Source organism: Callithrix jacchus, chromosome X, assembly GCF_049354715.1.
Source record: "Callithrix jacchus isolate 240 chromosome X, calJac240_pri, whole genome shotgun sequence".
NCBI classification, from domain to species: Eukaryota; Metazoa; Chordata; class Mammalia; order Primates; family Cebidae; genus Callithrix; species Callithrix jacchus.
Genome location: NC_133524.1, coordinates 61,134,081 through 61,155,000, shown reverse-complemented (window position 1 = coordinate 61,155,000; position 20,920 = coordinate 61,134,081). Strand labels below are relative to the sequence as shown.

Here is a 20,920-nt window from a genome sequence, read left to right as displayed (position 1 = left end):
GGTTCTTCAAATGGAGCTACGTAGAAAATGAAGAAAACAATTCAAAGAGTTGGAGAAAGTATTCGCAAAGCATATATCTGATAAGAGAATGGTATCCAGAATATATAAAGAACCTCTGCAACCCAAAATAAAAAGACAAAAAGCACAGTTTTAAATATAGGGAAAGGATCTGAAGATATTTCTCCAAAAAAGATATATAAATGGCCAAAAAGCATATGAAAATGTGCTTGATGTCATTTGTCATAAGTGAAATGCAAATTAAAACCAAGATAATATACCACTTCACACTCAGCAGGATGGCTAGAATTAACAAGTATTGCCATAGATGTGGAGAAATCAGAACATTCATACGCTGCTGGTGGGAATGTAAAATGATGCAGCTGTCTTGGGAAATAGTCTGGCAGGTTTTCAAACACTAAAACATAGGATTTACCATGACCCAAGAATTACATTTCAAAGCATATACCCAAGTTAAATGAAAACATATGTCCACACAAAAACCCATACATGTTTAGAGTAGCATTATTTATAATAGCCTGGTTTCTCTTCAGATTGTATAAATCTTTCACCTTTTATAACAGCCAAAGGATGGAAATACTGCAAATATCCATAAACTAATGAATAAACAAAATGTGTTACACTCATACAAATGAACATTCTTCATCCATGGAAAGTAATAAAGTAGCAGATACATGCTGCAACATGGAGAAACCTTGAAAATATTATGTGAAATAAAAATAATCACAAAAGGCCATATATTACATTATTCCTTTTATATGAAATATCCAGAACAGGGACAATGTATAGGGATAGAAAGTAGAAAACTGGTTGCTTAAGGATGGGGGAAGATCTAGGGTAGTGGGCAAGGGAATGATAGATACAGTGTATGAGGTATCTTTTTAAGGTGATAAAAATATTCTGTGGTGATGGTTGCACATGTCTGACTGTAAGAACCACTGAATTACATACTTCATTTTTAAATTCCTTTCAGATAACTTTACATTTTTAAGAAAACATTTAATTGTCAAATAAATATTGAAAATATTCAAGATGTGCAATATGATGACTTAGTATGCATATACATTATGTGATGATTACCACAATCAAATTAACATGTCCATCACCACTCATGCTATATATTAGAACTCCAGAGCTTGTTCATTCTATAACTGAGAATTTGTACCATTTGATCAACATCTCCTCATCTCCACCACCCCATAGTCCCTGTCAACCACCATTCAACTCTATATTTCTATGACTTTGACTTTTTTAGATTGCACGTGTAAGTGAGATGATACAGTATTTGTCTTTCTGTTTCTGGTTTATTTCACTTCGCATAATGCCCTCCAGGTTAATACATGTTGCAAAAAGCAGAAATTCCTTTTTTATGGCTGAATTACATTCCATTCTATATATGTACCACAATTTATTTATCCATTCATCCATTGATGGTTACCTTGATTATTTCTATACATTTGGCTATTGTAAATAATGTTGCAGTGAACATTGGACAGCAGATATGTCTTCAAGATCCTCATTCCATTTCTATTGGATATATACCCCTAAGTGGCCATGGAATTTTTTGTGCCATGGAAGATTTTCCTTATCATATAGACTATCAAGTAGACACCCAAACAAAGCTTGTTGTCTCCTACTTCCACCTCATTGTCATATATATTTCCTTGATCAGCCCCAAATCCCTTGAACCCGTACACCATTGAGCTTCACATACCAGTAGAATCACGTTGGCAGTATTCTCTGGGCCCAGATGTTGACCTAGCTGGCTCCTTCATACCATGTAGATGTTAGCTCAGATGTCACCTCCTCAGAAAATTCTTTCATGGCTTTCTAGAACTGCCTCCTCACTCCCAGTAGTTTACTGATTGCTTCAGAGGCACTTTACCTCTAGCTGAAATTATTGTGTTACTTATTTCTTCGTTTAATGTGTGTCTTTCCTCACTAGGATGTCAGATTCATAAGAGTAAGGACTTTATCTTGTTCACTGATCTATCTTCAGCACCTAGCATAGAGCATGGAACATAGGAAATGTCTAATAAAGATATTTTTAGTGAATTAAAGAATGGCTAGAATATAACATTTTGTGGGATGCAGTTAAAGCAGTTATATAGAGAAATTTCTAGTACTAAATCCCTTTATTATAAAAGAAAAAAGGTCATGATAATGACCTTAGATTTCACCTTAGGAGATCAGAAAAAGAAGAGCAAACTAAACCCAAAGTAAGCTGAAGAGAAAAAATAGGAAACACCAGGGTGGAAGTCAATGAAATACAAACGAAAAACAGCAGAGGAAAATTAATAAAACCAAAAGCTGACTCTTTGAGAAAATCAATATTTATTAGCCTCTAGCCAGAACAACCAAGAACAAGACAGAAGACACAAATTACCAATATCAGAAATGAGAGATGTAACATCCCTACAGATGCTATACATATTAAAAAAAAAACGTTAAGAACGGCTTTAAGCCAATAGATTTGACCACTTTGATAAAAATAGTATTCTCTTTGAAAAAAGTACAAACTACCAAAGTTTACTCAAGAAGAAATTGGTAGCCTGAATAGCCCCTGAATGACTAGATATGGTAGGATTTCTTTCTAGAGATCCCTTCCTTGTCTCTTTTCACCCCCAAACAGGGACCTGAAAGTGTAAGAGAAGGGAATTGGATCTGGGGCTTAATAGATGTATATTGTAGGCAGAGCTTTACCATTGGCTTATTTTTCTGAGACCTGAGGCAAGTCACCACCTCTCACCCTCAGTTTCCTCCTCTGGTAAGTGGGTATTGCTGTGAGGATTAAATAAAATGGTATAGATGCAAAGTACCCAGTATAAGCAGAAGCTGCTGCTTTGCCTTGATGCTATGTGGTGAAGGGTGAAGTAACTTATCAATTGCCTTAGTAGTAACATCAGTGACAGATGTTTGAAAATATCCACTGAAATAGTGATTCAAGTGTAGTAGTTACAATTATAATCACTTTGATTTCTAGAACATCTTTATATTAAAGGGAAAAATGTCCTTTGAAAGATCCTCTCTTTAATGATCGCCATTCTAACTGGCGTGAGATGGTATCTCAATGTGGTTTTGATTTGCATCTCTCTAATGACCAGTGATGATGAGCATTTTTTCATGTTTGTTGGCCTCATGTATGTCTTCTTTTGTAAAGTGTCTGTTCATATCCTTTGCCCATGTTTGAATGGGCTTCTTTGTTTTTTTCTTGTAAATCTGTTTTAGTTCTTTGTAAATTCTGGATATCAGCCCTTTGTCAGATGGGTAGACTGCAAAATTTTTTTCCATTCTCTTGGTTGCCGATTCACTCTAATGACTGTTTCTTTTGCCGTGCAGAAGCTGTGGAGTTTGATTAGGTCCCATTTGTCTATTTTGGCTTTTGTTGCCAATGCTTTTGGTGTTTCGATCATGAAGTCTTTGTGTACTCCTATGTAATTTTTTCCCCATTGCTTGTTTTTGTCAGCTTTGTCAAAGATCAGGTGGTTGTAGATATGTTGTGTTGCCTCTGAGGCCTCTGTTCTGTTGCATTGGTCTGTATCCAAGTTTTCTTTGTGACCACTCTCAATAATTCCCAGTGCATTTATCCTTGTTTAAAATTTACTATCAATGTCGTTTTGGCTCCATGAAATACTGAGCCCCTCTTTTTTTGTCATCTTCTAGAGTTTCACACCTCCGTTCACCTCTTTTTTTAACTTCTTTATTATATTATTATTACTTTAGGTGCATACTATATCTGGCATTTCTCCCCATGTTATCCCTCCCTTCACCTCTTGTTTCTCCCCTTGGGGCCCTATCTGTCAGCATCTGCTAATAGTGGACACAACCTGAATGTTCTCCTCCTCACCTCATGGTTCCATGAAAACGAGACAAAGAACTGAAAAGGTGACATGAGGAGTATGGCTGCTTTAGTCTCACTGCCCAAATTCTCTCAGGGCCTTATTGAGCACTTAAATTCTGGGTGCTGAGGTTTAGATTTCACTGAAGTGGATTTCAGTTACAATTTTAATAACTAAGCCAAGCATCTTTATTTAATATTTTCCCCTGAAAAAATCACCTATTTGTTTCATGATAGTCACATAATACATATGGATTATTCACAGCCCACCCTGAGATATTGGTTTCAGTTGTTGATGGTACACACAAGACATCTAGAAGCAATGATTAATTTTTAAACTAATGAAGGAAATCAGAGGATTTCTCAGTTAGTTTATTGCCAAAGAGACTTAAAGCAAATACTTGTCAAGACACAAGGGCTAAACCAGATTCAGTCCTGAATTTGGGGGCAATTAACTTAACATACCAGTTTTAAAAGGTAACTGGATGTATAATAGTACAAGTATTTGAGGTTAAATGCTTTCATGTATATAAACCTATATAAAGCTATTTCTCATTTCTTACAAATTTAGTGGAATGAGGCATTCCATAGAGATGAGTGGTCCAGGTAGCTAACATAGACCAAATTTAGTGCTAAAGATTTTAGAACATTTAACTCTTGTTTATATGGAAACCTATCTAAATGTGCATTACACATTTCCCTGCCTTCTTAAACAAAACACATTTAATTCAATGTAGCCCTTTCCTGGCGATTTCTGTGCTTACAATTCTCTAGATGAATGTGATTAAGCCACTTATCTCTTGGGTCCTCAATTTTCCCATCTATTAAACAAGGGATTAGACCATATGAGCTCTGACTCTGCCATTCTATTATTGTTGTCCAAAACACTACTGGAGTTCAAATAAGAAATGACTAAATATACAACTACTTGTGCCCTGGGTGGTAGGGTAGCTAGGAGAAAGTCCAGTGTTTGGCAAGACTTCAAGACAAAACAATTAGGTAGGACAAACCACCCACCTCCTGTACCTACCACTTTTCAGTCTTGCTTGCTTTCTGATGAAGGGCCTTTTGCCACATCTTCAGTAGTGCCCTTATTTGGTTTATGTTTTTAACCATCCTTCAGGCTGAGATCAGGTTCTGTGTGTTCTCAGGGCCTTTGACTTTGTTCTGGTCATTACCAGGACCATTGAAGAGAAGGTAAACATTATTCCTTCAGGTCTCATTGACTCCAAAGTCAATTCTCTTTCCCTTATACATTCTGTCTGCCATTGGTGAGGTAGAGTTGGAAGACACATGGGCAGCTAGGTGGCTTTCTGGAGCTCTTCCAGGCCTTAATCTTAGGGTAAAAGTTGCTGAGACACTCATCCATTCCCCACGCCCAGTATACAAAGCACCTCATTAGTACCAAGCATCTATCTGCTAGCTGTGAGACTTTTGGCAACTTTCTTAGTCTCTCTGCACCTCAGCTTCCTCAATTGCAAAATGAAGGTAATAATAGTACAAATCTCAGTGTGTGATGGTGAAGGTTAACTGGTTAACACTTAAGAAAGTAATTAGCACAATGCCTGCTATATAGCAAGCATTCAATAAGTGATAAATGCTGATAAAAATTTTTAAAGAAATCATAGGAATTGCTGATTGAGTAATATGATGTGCCAGGCACTGTGTTATCCTTAGAGGGGCAGTAGTTAAAGAACACAGGCTCTGATATTAAACAGACCTTGTTCAAATCTTAGGTCTATGTGTGACCTTGGGCAAGCCACCTGTACTCTGAGCCTTCTTTGCCACATTTAAAATGAGGATCATAATACTTTCTAGCTGCATGACGAGGATTAATGAGATTATACATATAAAGAAATTGTTTAGCCCAATGCTTGGTTCAGAGTAAGTGCTAAGAAATATTAGTCATTATTACTTTTATTGTGTTAGGCATTATCTCATTTAACAACTATATGCCACAGAACACTGATTGCAAGACAGCTTGATATTTTGTAGAACTGTGTTCCAATTCCAGTGAGCCTGAGAATGAATATCTGCTAACCAAAACAATTATTGTATTGTGCAGTAGTACCTAGGTAGAAATTAGCAATGAAACACAAGTCTTTTATTATTCCACCTTAAGCTCCTAAGGAAGGAGTCAGGTGCAAGACAGTGGGCATTGGACTTGGCACCAGATACCCAGTGTTCTTGTCCTACCTCTGTCACTCACTGCCTGTGGAAGCAGTAGCTGTAATCATACCACTTTGGGAGGCCGAGGTGGGTGGATTGCCTGAAGTCAGGAGTTCGAGACCACCCTTGCTAACAGCGTGAAACCCCATTTCTACTAAAAACACAAAAATTAGCTGAATGTGGTGGCACACGGCTGTAGTCTCAGCTACTTGGGTGGCTGAGGCAGGAGAATCGCTTGCACCCAGGAGGTGGAGGAGAGTAAAATTATGTAATGTATGCCTTTTCTGAAGGCGTATTTCACTTAACATAATGTCCTCTGGGTTCATTCATGCTATTGCAAAGGGCAGGATTGTATTACTAAAGCTAAGTAGTATTCCATTGTGTGTATATGTCACAATTTCTTTATCCATTTATCTGTTGATGGACACAGGTTGATTCTATATTTTGGCTATTGTGAATGATGCTGCAATGAACATGGAAGTGAAGATGTCATTTTGATATATGGATTTCATTTCCTTTGGATGTCTACCCAAGAGTGGAATTGCTAGAATATTTGAAATTGTGTGAGGAACATCTATACTATTTTCCATAATGGCTGTAATAATTTACATTCTCATTAATAGTGTGCAGTAGTTCCCTTTTCTCCAATCCTCACTAACATATGTTATCTTTAACCTTGTTGATAACAGCCATCCTACCAGATGTGAGGTGGTATCTCATTGTGGTTTTAATTTGAATTTCTCTTATGATTAGTAATGTTAAGCATTTCTTTCATTTTATCTGTTGGCCATATTGTATGTCTTCTTTTAGAAATGTTTTTTTAGGTGTTTTGCGTGTTTTAAAAATTGGATTATTTGTTTTCTTTTAAGTCGTTTGAATTCCTTCCATGCATATTTTGGACATTAAACTCTTATAAGAAATGTATTTCCAAAATATTTTCTCCTATTCTGTTGAATTCTCTTCACTCTGTTGATTGTTTCCTTTGCTGTACAGAAGATTTTTTAGTTTGGTAAAGTTCAATGTGTCTCTTCTCATTTTTGGTTGCCTGTGCTTCTGGGTTCATATTCAAAAAATGTTTGCCAAGATGAAAGTCATGAATCTTTTCCTCTATGTTTTTTCTAGTAGTTCTGTAGTTCCAAGTATTATGTTTAAGTCTTTAATCAATTTTGAGTTAAGTCCTGCATATGGAGTGAGATAAAGACCCAATTACATTTTTTGACTTGTGGATGTCCAGTTTTCCTAGCACCATTTATTGAAGAAACTGTCCTCATTGTGTGTTACCGCCACATTTCTTGAAAAATCACTTGTGCATAAAAGTGTGGACTTATTTCTGGGATCTCTATTCTGTTTCGTTGCTTTATATGTCTGTTTTTGTGTCAGTACCATGCTGTCTTGATCACTTAGCTTTGTAGCAGATTTTGAGTTCAAGTAGTGTAAGGTTTCCAACTTTGTTCTTTTCACTCAAGATTGTTTGGGTGATTTGGGGTCTTTTGTGGCTTCTTTCATTTTTTTCTGTGTTCCAATAAAACTTTATTGACAAAATAGGCAAGGTCCAGGCCATAGATGGGACCTTGTTAATGTCAACCCCTGGTCAAGGCCTAGAAGGATGAAACACCACCCAGGTCGGGGAAAATTTCCACCAAATCCAGATCTGAATGAGTCAGGCATTGGTCTCCTTTGAGACCCCAGTCTCCTTTCCAGGGAGTTATTCTTCCTCACTGCCTCCGAGGCAGCCATTTCCTGCCTATTCTCTCTCCTCTGCTTTCTTTTTAAAATTTATTTGTTATAATTTAAGTACTGGGGTACATGTGCAGAACGTGCAGGTTTGCAGGTTACATAGGTATACACATGCCATGGTGGTTTGCTGCATCCATCACCCATCATCTACATTGGTTTCATATGAATTTTAGGATTGTTCCTTTTATTTAAGTGAAAAATGTCATTAAAATTTTGATAGGAATTTCATTGAATCTGCAGATTGCTTTAAACAATATGGATATTTTAACAATGTTAGTTCTTCTAGTACATGAACGTGGGATATCATTTCATCCAAATACATGGATATCTTTCCATTTATTTTTGTCTTCTTCAATTTATTTCATCAATATTTTATACGTTGAGTGTACAGTTCTTTCATCTTTTTGGTTCAGTTTCTTTCTAAGTAGTGTTTAATGTCATTGTAAATGAAATATTTTTTATTTCTTTTTGTTCAATGTGCTTTTCCCTTGAAATGTACATGCTGAAATTTCACCCTGTGAAATGATGGGTGGAGTGGACTAGGGGATCTCAAAGCTCTCTTTGATTGTAATTGTACTTAAAGGCTAAGGATGGGTCTCTTAAGGTCACATTCTTATTTGAGAGAAGGGCTATAGTCAAGTGGAGAACTGGGAAAAGGAAGATTTCTCAGTTCACTTGCTTAGTGTGGGAAGGCTTTCTGTAGGAAGGTTATCAGGTACAGTGATCATCTTCCACAAAATCCTCCTTTCCCCCCCGCCCCATGCTAGGCCCTGGCACCAAGAACGTGTGCAGATGCATTTTAGGAAGCTCATTGTGCCTGGTACTGCCAAAAGAAGTCAGAAGTTAGGCAGAAAGATAGACTTATATATGAATCAGCCTCTGCGTACAAAGGCCCTGTTCTAAAAAGGGAGTATTACATAGTGGTTAAAGGTATGGCCTCTGGAGACACGCTGCCTGGAATCAAATCCCAACTCTATTAGTTAATGGGTATGAAGAACCTAGGTAAATCAGTTAATCTTTCAGTGCCTCAGTTGAACCATCTCTAAAATGGAAACAACAATAATGTTCACCTTGTAAGGTTGTTGTGAGAACTAAATGAATAAAGAACTTAGTGCAGTATCTGGCACTTATCAATGTTAGGATGTTATTATTATCATTCTGAGTGAAATAAACTAGGGAAAACAAAACTCTTGGATAAGGGTGACAGTGTGGCACAGAGGTAAGGTCTCTTCCTGACCTGGAAACCAGGAAGACTAGGCTTCTGTTCTTGGCCTGCCACTGGTTTGCTGTGTGACCTTACCCAAGTCTCTGTTCTCTTTTGATTCCATTTTTCCAAGCTAGATAATCTTTCTGGCCTCCTCTACCTTGAACATTTTCCGAGTCTAACAGATTCTGTGAAGGCTATTCATGTAAGTACAGAAAGGACACAGAGTAAAGGCATGATTCAGGTCAGGCGAAGTTAACCTTGAAGAGTAGAGAAGAAGGAGCTAATAGACTCTGAGTTAGCTAACTGGCTCTTGGCAAAGCTACCAAGAAAGCAGATGTTGTCTTTAGGGCACCAGGCTCAATGTGCCTGCTCTCCTCTCTTTGCTTCTCTTGGCAAACCCTGCTCTTAGGCTGTGCAGGGCAGAGGGCAAAGAACACTGAATAGAGAGAGCCTCTACCATGAGTAAGCTCCCATTTTTAGTCTAGGCTATTCTGGGAAGCATTCCTGGGAGCCCCATTCCTTTCTCTGTCTTCCTATCTCTATCCCTCACAACTCTCTCAGTCCAACATCCCCTCCCAACTTGCTCTAAGATTCTGGGGGCCTTGTTCATATCTATATTAGTGAACTTACCAGGCTCTATTGTAATTGTTTGTTTATATCCACCTGTCTCTCCCAGTAGCCTACAAGCTCAGGTGACTATCCATGTGTGCCTTATTCATCTCAGTGGTGTTCAGTGCCTGGCTGAGGGGCCAGTGCTGAGCAGGTGATCTGGCAGGTGAACTCTCTCAGGCAGGCTCCCTGAGTGGATGGAGGAGCAAATGAGAACGGAAAGCCTGGACTGGATGATTCTTACCTGCTGCTCCATTGGCTCTGTGGCCTAGGCAAGACAGATGTCTTCTCTGGATCTGCAGTGCCTGCTTGTAAAATGAGAGGATTAAACTGACAGATTTCTGAAATATCTTCAGCTATTATTATTATTATTTGCTTTTTAAAAAATGTGTTTGCTCAGTTGTTAGGGTCTGACAATAGCCTTAAGTTGTGTCCCTCTTAAGTGTATTTGCACTTAAATAGGAATCAAAGCTTTCCTTGGTACACAGGTTAAGGTTTGCTTTCCTCCAATCCAGATTCCAAACTAGTAGAATGCAAATTAGTTTTTGTACTTTAAAGCTCCTAAAGATTTGGTGGCCCATTCTTGAAGTGTGTTCTGTATATTTGATCATTACAAATCTGTAAGTGATCCCGTTTGTGGCCTTGCATAATTTAGCTTTTTTCTCTTTCTCTTCTCTCTTTCTCTTCCCTCTCCTTCCCTTCCCTTCTCTCTGTCCTTATTTCTCCCCTTCAGCTGGAAATAAAAGGCCAGCCCTCTCTCTGTGCCTTTTTGGGCCCATCCTCTGCTGCAACCAAGGAGACCCTCAGCAGCTGCCGTACTAACTCTCTCTCAGAGATGATGCCCAATGATTACCTGGCTCAAGTCATCCCAGACCACCCTGAGGTAGAAGGCCTGACTGGGGAGGTAGGGCTGGAGGAGTTGGAGAAATCTAAGCAGTATGACCAGAGTGACTTGAGTAACAGTGAAGAGAGTGGTTGGAAGAAAACCAAAGTCAACAAGATCTGGAATTTTGTGAGCCGCAGAAAAGGGGCCTCCAGCCAGAAAAAGCGACCTCAGTCCATGCTTTTACTGGGAGACACCTCCAGGCTGTCAGAAGTGAAACCTAAATTCAGGTTCATGGATCGAATGAAGTCATTCAGGAGGCTGAAGTCTTCTATTGGGGCCTTCAAGCACACTCCCCCTAGGAGCAGCAAGATCCAGGAGGTGCAGGATGCCCCAGGTATCTATCAGATGAGGAAGGCTAAGGAGGCCCTGAAGCCCTTCCGCCATTCCTACGCCGGCCCCATCAAGGGCTTGGAGCCCTTCCTCACAGACGTACAGGGGCTTGGGCAAGCCTCCAAGAGGGTGAACGAGAAAGTACTGGCCTTTGATGAGTTTAGCATCCATGTGGAGGACGACTCCTGGCAGAAGGTTCCTGAAGAACTTCAGGGTGAAAGGCAAGGCAGAACCTACCTGAAAAGCATATTCCCCAGGGGTTGTGAAGGCCTGAGTACATGGGCCAATGATGCTGAAATCCTGAAATTTGAGACTGCCATCGAGGACTCCACCTTGGAAGCAGACTTGCAAGGTAGTTACGAAGGGAACCCTGAAGACCAGTGCCGAGAAAAGGCTGCGCCATTGGGCGTCATCATCAAATTCTTTAATAGTGTGGCTGAGGTGGCCCGCAAGTGGCAGGCATTCACCCGTGAAGAGCCACAGTTGTCCCGCCACCACCATGAGGCCTGCTTCAGGAGTAGCAGCAATAGATTCATCCGGGATGGCACTGTCTCCCTGTCCTCCTTACCACTCAACCGGTCCTGCCAGACCACTGAGGCCTCACTGTGGAATAGTACCTTGGGAAGGCTTTGGAAACACCACCACCACCTGAAGCCCTCACAGAGCTTATGCACTTTTGAGATGAGCATTGAGAGTGAAGAAATGCTGGACCAGGACCTAGTGAGTCCCTGTATTGCTGCCACCTCTTCCCCAACCTTGACCATCTTAGAGTTCCAGGACAACCCAGTGCAGCAGAACAGCCATGGGCACGGCAGTCATGGCCAAATCTACTGCAGCACCTTTACCAGGGAGCACTCCTCCTCTGAGGAGCTTGAGGAAGACACTGAGACTGTGGTCAGCTTCCTCAAGGAAGATGACAATGACAGGGAGTCCCCTGAGCTGCGTGTCAATGCAAGGAGGTTTGCCACTGAGATTGTCATGGAAAAGCTAGAGGAGAAACTCAACGAGATAAAGGAGCAAGAGGCTAGTAGGGGGCCTGAAGTGTCCAGCCCAGCCAGGCAGCCCCAGGAGCCTCAATTGGAAATGGGGGCAGCAGAGGCAGAGGGCAAAGCCGGCGAGCCCTACACTGGAGTCTGTGATGCTCAGGTAAGGCTGTTTTTCTTTTTCTTTTTCTTTTTCTTTTTTTTAATCACTATTTGTAACATTCAAGACACTAGAAGCCAGCTAAATTCCATGCCCTGCCCCACCCAAACCACCTCCAGCCAGAAATGTCTCAAAAGGAATGTTCCCAGTAGTCAGTTGCAAGAGACTTGATTGATCCTAAAACCCTGGGTGACTTTTGCCTCTTCTTGGAGCTGAGTTCCTATATTCACACCTCAGTTCAGCCATGGACAGAAACCTGAAGCTCTGGGAGTAGAAGGAGAGTCACTATGATTCTTTAATGATGTCAAAGACAGCATGACCTCCTGTTTTCCTTAGGTGGTGAGACATCTTTCTGGCTTTGGCCCCCTGCCCTCACCCTCCAGCATCAGCTAGATGCAAAGACTGGGGTCAAGGAAAGACTCTGGGCTGGGTGTCAGGATATCTGTTTGTGTCAGTAACATTATTTGACTTGAAAAATGTAGTCCTAGGACAGCCCACTAACATTCTTCTCCCAGCATTCATTTCATGTAGCTGTCTATGGGGATCTTGCAGGGCCTTTTCGTGTACATTGTTTTTATTTAATGCTTACAGTAACCTTGTGAGGTAGGAGTGATTATCCTCATTTTAGCAGCGAGGAAACAAGCTCAAAGATGTTGAGTGACTTATTCAAAATTATACAGATTATGGCAGTATTTGGGTTCAAATTTGGGTACTTACTTTTGAGTCTAAGTCTAGTATTCTATCTAGACTGTCTAAGTCTAGTTTTCAGGGGGGTTAATTTTAATGATGATGGGCAGCCGTTTACCACACCCTTACTCAAGGACAAAGAGAAATATGGTAGAAATGTAGTAGGAGGAATGCTGCATACTAGTAGGGATTCTCTGGCTTTGAGAATTATGGATGTCTTTATGAGGGAATATGCTATAATACTATTGTTTCTCCAGATTATTTTAGGGCCAAGTATTTTTTAAGCATAAAGTTCTTCTTGGTGGTAGCAGTGTGTGGGTAAATGGATTACCTTGGTAGTTCTTGACCTGTCTGTCCCTGCCATCTCTCACATCTCACTCTCAGAGAACTTGGGCTTCATTAGGACAGAAGTAATAAGCCTCCTTTTTCTGAAAGGATATTAATATGTTTATGAGCATTCTCTTTCTATATCATTTATGGTAAGCTTTAAGGGCATAAAAATTGGCATAATATGGTCAGGAGTAAATGTTATTGCAGAGGTTTTTAAGACCAATAATCAAACAAACATATGTAATGACTCCATTAGCTGATAATTGCAGCTGGGCACTACATGTCCAAGGTTACCAGTGGCCAGGAAGAGGGTCATAGATGAGCACATCACCTTACTATTGACTGGACACAGAGATAAATTGTGGATTTTTTTAAAGCACAGGTTTTGGAATTACAAACAATTGGATGTGACTTGCCCTTTCATCTGTGAAATGGGGCTAAATACTACCTACTTAAGAGGGCTCTTGTAAGGATCTAAAGATCCATTGTATGTAAGCTACCCAGCCTAGTACCATTCATAACATGTTGTGGGACTCTATGATGTGGCACCAGTTGTCATTATTATTTAAACATGGTAAATTATAAATAAATGTGAACAACATTCAGCCAGAGAAACAGTTCAAAACAGTACTGTTGCAGCAGCAGATTGATGCCATTGCAGAAATTGTCTGAAAATCAGGAAACACTGGGTTCTAGTCTTTTCTTTAGCCTGATTTGCTTTGTGACCTCCAGCTAGCTATTTCCTCTCTCTAGGCCTCAGATTTTCCATTTGAAGGATCAGTTTCTAAGGTTCTTCATGCCTTGATTTTCTCTAGTTCTTTCCTTTCACATAAACCTGTAATTATCTATGTCCAGTGGGAAACTGATCACCTTGGTTCAGCCTAATGCCTCATTTCCTACTGGCTTTCCTCTGAGGGCTTCCTGTGCCCTCTGGTGGTTTCAAGGAGATGCTGCACAGCTTTCCTTGGGATGTTAAACACCAGTCAGGTCCTGAATGTCAAGGGACATTGATATGGGTCAGGGGCCCTGTTCGTCCAGTCACATACTTTTACAGATGATGGGGACACAGTCTCGAAGGGAAGGGGTTTTCTTGGACACACGGGAACGGAGAGACAAGTAGAATCTGAGCATTCCAACGTGGGCTCTGACACGTATCTTATTCTCTTTCTGGGTTTCGGAGCCCTCTTTGCCAGCTGGAAATTCTCATCTTCAGCTCAGGCACCTCGCATGTCTGTTGTGGCTAAATTGGGATAATTGATATGAAAACAATGCATTGTTAAGCAGCAAAGTCCACATGATTGCATTGGATTATTATATACAAATGGAAGTGAAAAACCTAGTAAGCCAAACAGACTCAGGTCCTTCTGTTTTACAGGGAAACTGGGCTTTGGCAGGCTTCCTCTGGGGTGCTTCATTTTTGAGATCCAGTCATCCAACCCTCCAGAACTAAATAGCGCTCAAACTTGTGATTTATTTGGTCCAGATTTGGCTATGGTCAATTTTGGGGCTGCTATCTTAGCCAAACAGAGGGCATAGTTTTAAGGGGATGATGTCAGAGGGCAGAAATTAGGTATTACCAAGGGTCAGTGAGGTCTTAAAATTTCTCCATGCCTCACTCCCTGCACCTGGAAAATGAGGAGCGTAATACCAGTAATTAGAGCTAACATTTACACAGTACTTACGGTGTGCCTAGGCGTTGCTGTGAGCATTTTACATATGTGAATGTATTTCATCATCACAACTACTCTGTGAGTCAAGGACTATCTTTAAAATGAAGATAATATTAATAACTACCCTATAGGGTCGTGAATATGAAATGAGTAAATACACATAAGTGCCTATAACAGTGTGTGGCCAAGAGTCATTGTGCAATAAATGTTGGTTATTTTCATCAGTTGTTAAAAAGCAGACATCGTAGGAAGGAACTATATCTCAATCCTATCTTTAGCTAACTATTTAGTGAGTATTTGGTGGAATACAAGTTAAGAAAGTGGAATACTAATAAGAATTCATTAGATTCATACAGGACTTTATACTATCCAGAATGCTTTCCCATATATAAGTTGATTTGCAAAACTAATATAGTTATCATTATTATTATCATTTCCATATGACAGATGAGAAACTTGAAGCATGACATATGGGAGAAAAAATATTGAACTTGGAGTCAAAAAGCTTAGTTTCAAAGTCCTGGCTCTGGCACTGTACCAGATATGTGACTTTTGATTTTAATCAGTTTGACTGTTTATTTTCTTCATTTGACAACTGGAAATAGAAAGTCTCCTCTGCTTCCTTTTTAAGGAAGGAAAAAGATGCAGCTATATTGAAACTTACTATATGCTTTTACATTTGTTATCTCATTTGATTCCCCCCAGGAAATATTTAATTGTCTCCCAGTTCTGCATGGCTGTGGAAGCCTCAAGAAATGTAAAATCATGGTGAAAGGGAAGCAAACATGTTTTTCTTCACGGGATGGCAGGAAGAAGTGCTGAGCAAAATGGGGAAAGGCCTCCTTTTTTTTCACATTTGCTAGTATTTATGTAAACACTTGCAATTTATGATACAATCACAGAGGGAAAAATATATGAAAATATTTAGTATTTCATTGTATTCCTCTACATATAAAACCAATTCATTTCATCAGTGGATTAGTAGATTTGAAACTTTTCTAAGTGTATTGAGCACAGTCTTACTACTGTATCACATTAATTTTTGATTGAAGGTAATTCACTCTAATTTTTAAAAGAATCTACTTGGTCAGGAACGCATTGCTTTGCTGGCGTCTGTGATCAGCTGGAGATGGTGGTGAACAGCCTGTTTGCATTTCTTGGAAGAAGATCTTTTATTTGGCTGCTCAACCCAGGTCTCTGCCTTCCTTAGAGACTGAAGCTTATCCTTCAGTTTCTCTGATTCTGGAGAATGGCCTGCAGCCTCCCACTCAGAGCTTGGCTGTGCTCATCTAGTCCATCCCAGGGCTGGAAGGGGCATCCCTGGTGATCCACATAGGTGTCCCAGCAGTGCCTAAATTCATTGTATTTCATCATGGAAATTGGGGCCCCAGCTCTGTCCAGCCTGTGCAGGCCCTTTTTATATCCCTAATAATCATAGATGTGGGCAGTGAAGATGTGCAGGCTCATGGGTGGGATCTCTTGATGGAATTTAGCCACCTCCTGGGCACAGCTGAAGCAGGGGCTCCAGGAGATGAAGCAGGTGACCCTGCAGCACTGGGCCAGGTCCAGCTTCCAAAAGGAAATCAGGTCCAGGAAGCACAGCTCTGCATGGCAATCTTCAGGGAAACCAGAATTATTTGAAGCCTCATTGAGTATGATGCCCCTGTGCTGGTCCAGCCAGACCCAGGTGCCATTGTCCTGGCACTCCACCTTGTAACACAGGTAGGTCTGTGCTGTCCAAGGACCGATGGGTCATTGGTAAAGTTGTACGTGAATGTGCCTGGATCCATCAGGTGTCTGAGAACCTCCCCCAGTGTGATGTGCAGTAATGTATAATGTTTAGACAGTTTGTTCCAAAGCTTGTGCAATCTTTGGTTGTACACGAACTTGTCCCAACACTGTTGAAATTCACCATAATTCATGATCTTCATGGTGGCATACAAACTGTCTCTTTCTGACACAGTCTGTGAAGCTCCTCTGGGTAAGGTGGGTCCCAGAATTAGTAGAGGCAAGCCACGAAGATGGTCAGGGTGACCTTGCTGTCCTAGGCCCAGAACTTGGCCACATTCCTTGCACACACTAGACAGCAGCTCCAGAATACGTACCAGGTGACCTCGTACTTCTGGTCACTATGCAGCTACCATTTGCAGAATGAATGGAGGAATCTCATCTCTGGGTGGCATTGAGGCTTGGAATAGACGTGGCTTTGAAAGATCTTTGCAACCAAAAGGGGACTTGAGGAGTCCTTTGTTTTCATTTTCACTTTGTAGCACAGTCAGACAGTATTCTGATGAGAAAAGATGGGTCTATTATAAAAGTTGTAGAAGAACGTGTCTGGATTCATTCATGCCACCATGTTTCTGTTCTGAGGCTTCATCTTTCGCCAGCTAGTCCCAACCATGATCTTTGTCTGGACCACCAGGGTTTCACTTTCTGGAAAAGGCATCTTATAAAACCATCAGATCTCCTGAGAACTCACTCGCTATCATGAGAACAACAGCATGGGGAAATTGCCACCATGATTCAATTACCTTCCAACAACAGATAGGTATTATGAAAACTACAAGATGAGATTTGGGTGGGGACACAGCCAAACCATATTATTTCACCCTTTACCCCTCCCAGATATATTGTCCTTGCATTTCAGAACACAATCATGCCTTCTCAACAGTCCCCCAAAAATCTTAACTCATTCCAGCATTAACCTAAAAGTCCAAGTCCAAAGTCTCATCTGAGATAAGGCAAGTCCCTTCCACCTATGAGCCTGTAAAATCAAAAGCTAGTTACTTCCCAGATACAGTGGGAGCACAGGCCTTGGGTAAATACACCTATTCCAAATGGCAGAAATTTGTCAAAATGAAGGGGCTACAGGACCCATACAAGTCCAAAATCCAGTGGGGTAGTCAAATCCTAAAGATCCAAAATGATCTCCTTTTACTCCATATCTCACAATAGGTCACACTGATGCAAGAAGTGAGCTTCCATGGTCTTGAGCAGCTCCACCCCAGTGGGTTTGCATATTACAGTCCCCATCTCTGCTTCCTTCACAGGCTGGTGTTAAGCGTCTGCAGCTTTTCTAGGCACATGTTGCAAGCTGTCAATGGATCTAGCATTCTAGGATCTGGAAGATGGTGGCTCTCTTTTCAAAGCTCTGCCAGGCAGTGCCCCAGTGGGGAGTGGCAGGGGGGCTCTGACCCCACATTTTCCTTCTGCTCTGCCTTGTCAGAGGTTCTCCATGAGGGCTCCACCCTTACAACAAACTTCTTCCTGGATATCCAGCCATTTCCATACATCCTCTGAAATCTAGTTAGAAGTTCCCAAACCTCAATTCTTGACTTCTGTACACCTGCAGGCCCAACACCATGTGGAAGCTGCCAAGATTTGGGAAGCTGCCACAGCCTGAGTTATACCTTGGCCCCTTTGAGCCACAGCTAGAATGCAGGGCACCAAGTTCCTGGACTGCACACAGTAGGGGGGTCCTGACCATGGCCCCTGAAACAATTTTTTCCTCCTAGGCCTCTGAGCCTGTAATGGGAAAGGCTGCCATGAAGACCTCTGATATGCCCTGGAGACATTTTCCTCAATTAACATTTGGCTCCTTGCTACTTATGCAAATTTCTGCAGCCAGCTTGATTTTATCCTCATAAAAAGGGTTTTTCTTTTCTGTCACATTGTCAGGCTGCAAATTTTCTGAACTTTTATGCTCTGCATTCCTTTTAAACATAAGTTCCTATTCTAAACTATATCTTTGTGAATACCTAAAACAATATTTTTGAAGGCACCGAAGTCACTTCTTGAATGCTTCGCTACTTAGATATTTCTTCCACCAGGTACCTTAAATAATCTATCTCAAGTTCAAATTTCCACAGATATCTAGGGCAGGGGCAAAATGCCACCAGTCTCTGTGCTAAAACATAGCAAGAGTCACCTTTGTTTCAGTTCCCAACAAGTTTCTCATCTCCATCTGAGACCAGCTCAGGCTGGATGTCTTTATCCATATCACTATCAGGATTTTGATCAAAATCAGTCAACAAGATTCTCGGAAGTTCCAAACTTTCCCATGTCTTTCTGTCTTCTTCTGAACCTTCCAAACTGTTCTAACCTCTGATTGTTACCCAGTTCCAAAGTCACTTACACATTTTTGGGTGTTTTTACAGCAGCACCCCACTTTCCGTGATACCAATTACTGTATTAGTCTGTTCTCACACTGATATAAAGTACGCACCTGGGACTGGATAATTTACAAAGGAAAGAGGTTTAATTGATTCACAGTTCTGCATTGCTGGAGAGGCCTCAGGAAACATACAACTATGATGGAAGGAGAAGCAAACACAATCTTCTTCCTATGATGGCAGGAAGGAGAAGTACTGTACAAAAGGGTGAAAAGCCCCTTATAAAACCAGATCTCATAAGAACTTTCTCACTATCATGTGAACAGCAGCATGATTCTAACTGTTGCTGTTAAATTGCCTTTCACTTCAATTACCTTTCACTAGGTGCCTCTTATGACATGTAGGGATAATGGGAACTACAATTCAAAATGATATTTGGAGGTGATACAGCCAAACTGTAACAATACTCATAACCATACTCAGAAGCAGCTAGGGCAGTGGCTCTTGTTTCCATTTCAAGATGAAGAGATTAAGCTCTTTCTAAGGGCACATTGAGTGAATCAGTTGTATAAGTGGGATCAGGACACAAGGTTCTGACCCTCAGGCCCATGCTGCTGGGTCTACATTGCCTTTCATTCCACTCTGGGGTCTTTTGAGAATTATTGAGCCCAATTTCTCTAGTCTCTTACTGGCTGCCTATTTTAAATCTAGTGGCACAACTTATTCACTATGAAGGGAACGATAGTCAGATTTTGCCATCCAAATTGTCAACTATTCTGGCCTCTCTTTTCCTACCCTCTTACATTAACCCCACACACTCTGGGTGGGTTTAGCTCCTTCTTCATAGTCAATTCCTGTTAGAGTGCAAGGAAGGGCTGGGCAGGGGGCTTCTTGAGTGAGCACTGCTGTCCCTCTGTGGTGGGCTCTGCTCTCTAGACCCTCAAAGTCACTTAATAACTGGCAAAAGGGTTTGACTGCTCACCACTTGTTGAAAGAAGTCAAAATATGTGATAGAAAAAGAGTGAGACTTTATTATCTATGCCAGCAAAGGGAAAAGTGAGTGAAAAAATTTTACTTTTCAACCTGTGGAGGGAATGCAGTGGTTTTTAAAGAAAGAGTTTGGAATGCAGAAGAGGCAGGGGATGCAAGGAGGTGCTAGGTGACGTGACATGCTCCAATGGTTCATCTTGAATTATTGTTTCATCTGATGTAGGAACTGGTGTCATTGGGGGCCCTACTAGGTCACAGATTAATCACAGTCAATCTTGTAGTCAATCTGTATCTGGGAGTGGGTTCCAGTGTTGAAGTAATCTTTTATTGAAGAGAGAATTCAGGAGGTGCCTCATTGCATCAGGATTTGGCCCATGAAGATTCCTAAGGAAATATATGACCAGATAAGTGAGCATGATGTAAGGTTAACAAGCATCCAGATAAACATATGCATAAGGCATGGGAGCATAAGGTGGAGTGTTACAGCACCTTCCAAGGCTGTATTTCAAGACAAGAGAAAACACCTGCAGTTTTTCTCACTAAGTGAAAGGACAAAAAAAATGTTGTAAATGCAGTTTGAAGCCAAGCTGCTCAGTAACAACTTGATAAGAGAAAGTCCAAAATGGGTAAAGCATCACGGTGTCACATTCCTTACTTACCACAGGTTAGGAACACTGTACAGGAACTGTGTAGACACGGTATAATGCCAGATTTCTCAAGGTGCTTTTTAAAAAAAATTTTTTTTAAGATAGAATTTTAATCTTGTTGCCCAGGATGGAGTGCAATGGTGTGGTCTCGGCTCACTGCAGTCTCTACCTCCCAAGTTCAGGTGATTCTCCTGCCTCAGCCTCTCAAGTAGCTGGGATGACAGACATGCACCACCATGCCAGGCTAATTTTGTAATTTTCGTAGAGATAGGGTTTCACCATGTTGTACAGGCTGGTCTTGAACTTGTGGCCTCAGGTGATCCACCCACTTTGGCCTCCCAAAGTCCTAGGATTACAGGCGTGAGCCACCATGCTCAGCCCCAAGGGGCTTTTATTGGCTCTATAACTCAAGTTTCATTTCTTAAAAGAAAGCACATCATTACAGACAAAGCTTGGTAAAATTCCTTCTACCTCAAATCAAAATAATTTAATTGTCCAGTCCCTTCCATTGCTGAGCCGCAACTGTTTTTTTTTTTCTATCTGTTCA

The 20,920-nt window shown here is 40.9% G+C and overlaps 1 protein-coding gene and 1 pseudogene across 5 annotated transcripts in view; one reads left to right on the top strand and one right to left on the bottom strand.

Annotated features, from left to right (window-relative positions):
* ARHGEF9 (Cdc42 guanine nucleotide exchange factor 9) overlaps window positions 1-20,920 on the top strand; it is a 438,487-nt gene that overhangs the window by 89,749 nt on the left and 327,818 nt on the right. For all 5 annotated transcript variants that reach the window (XM_078362637.1, XM_078362636.1, XM_078362635.1 and 2 more), the window contains exon 2: window positions 10,312-11,940. In XM_078362637.1, the coding sequence (XP_078218763.1) occupies window positions 10,312-11,940 (1,629 nt within the window). The remainder of the gene's footprint in view (window positions 1-10,311; window positions 11,941-20,920) is intronic.
* On the bottom strand, window positions 15,852-17,001 carry LOC108589951 (DNA dC->dU-editing enzyme APOBEC-3G pseudogene; annotated as a pseudogene).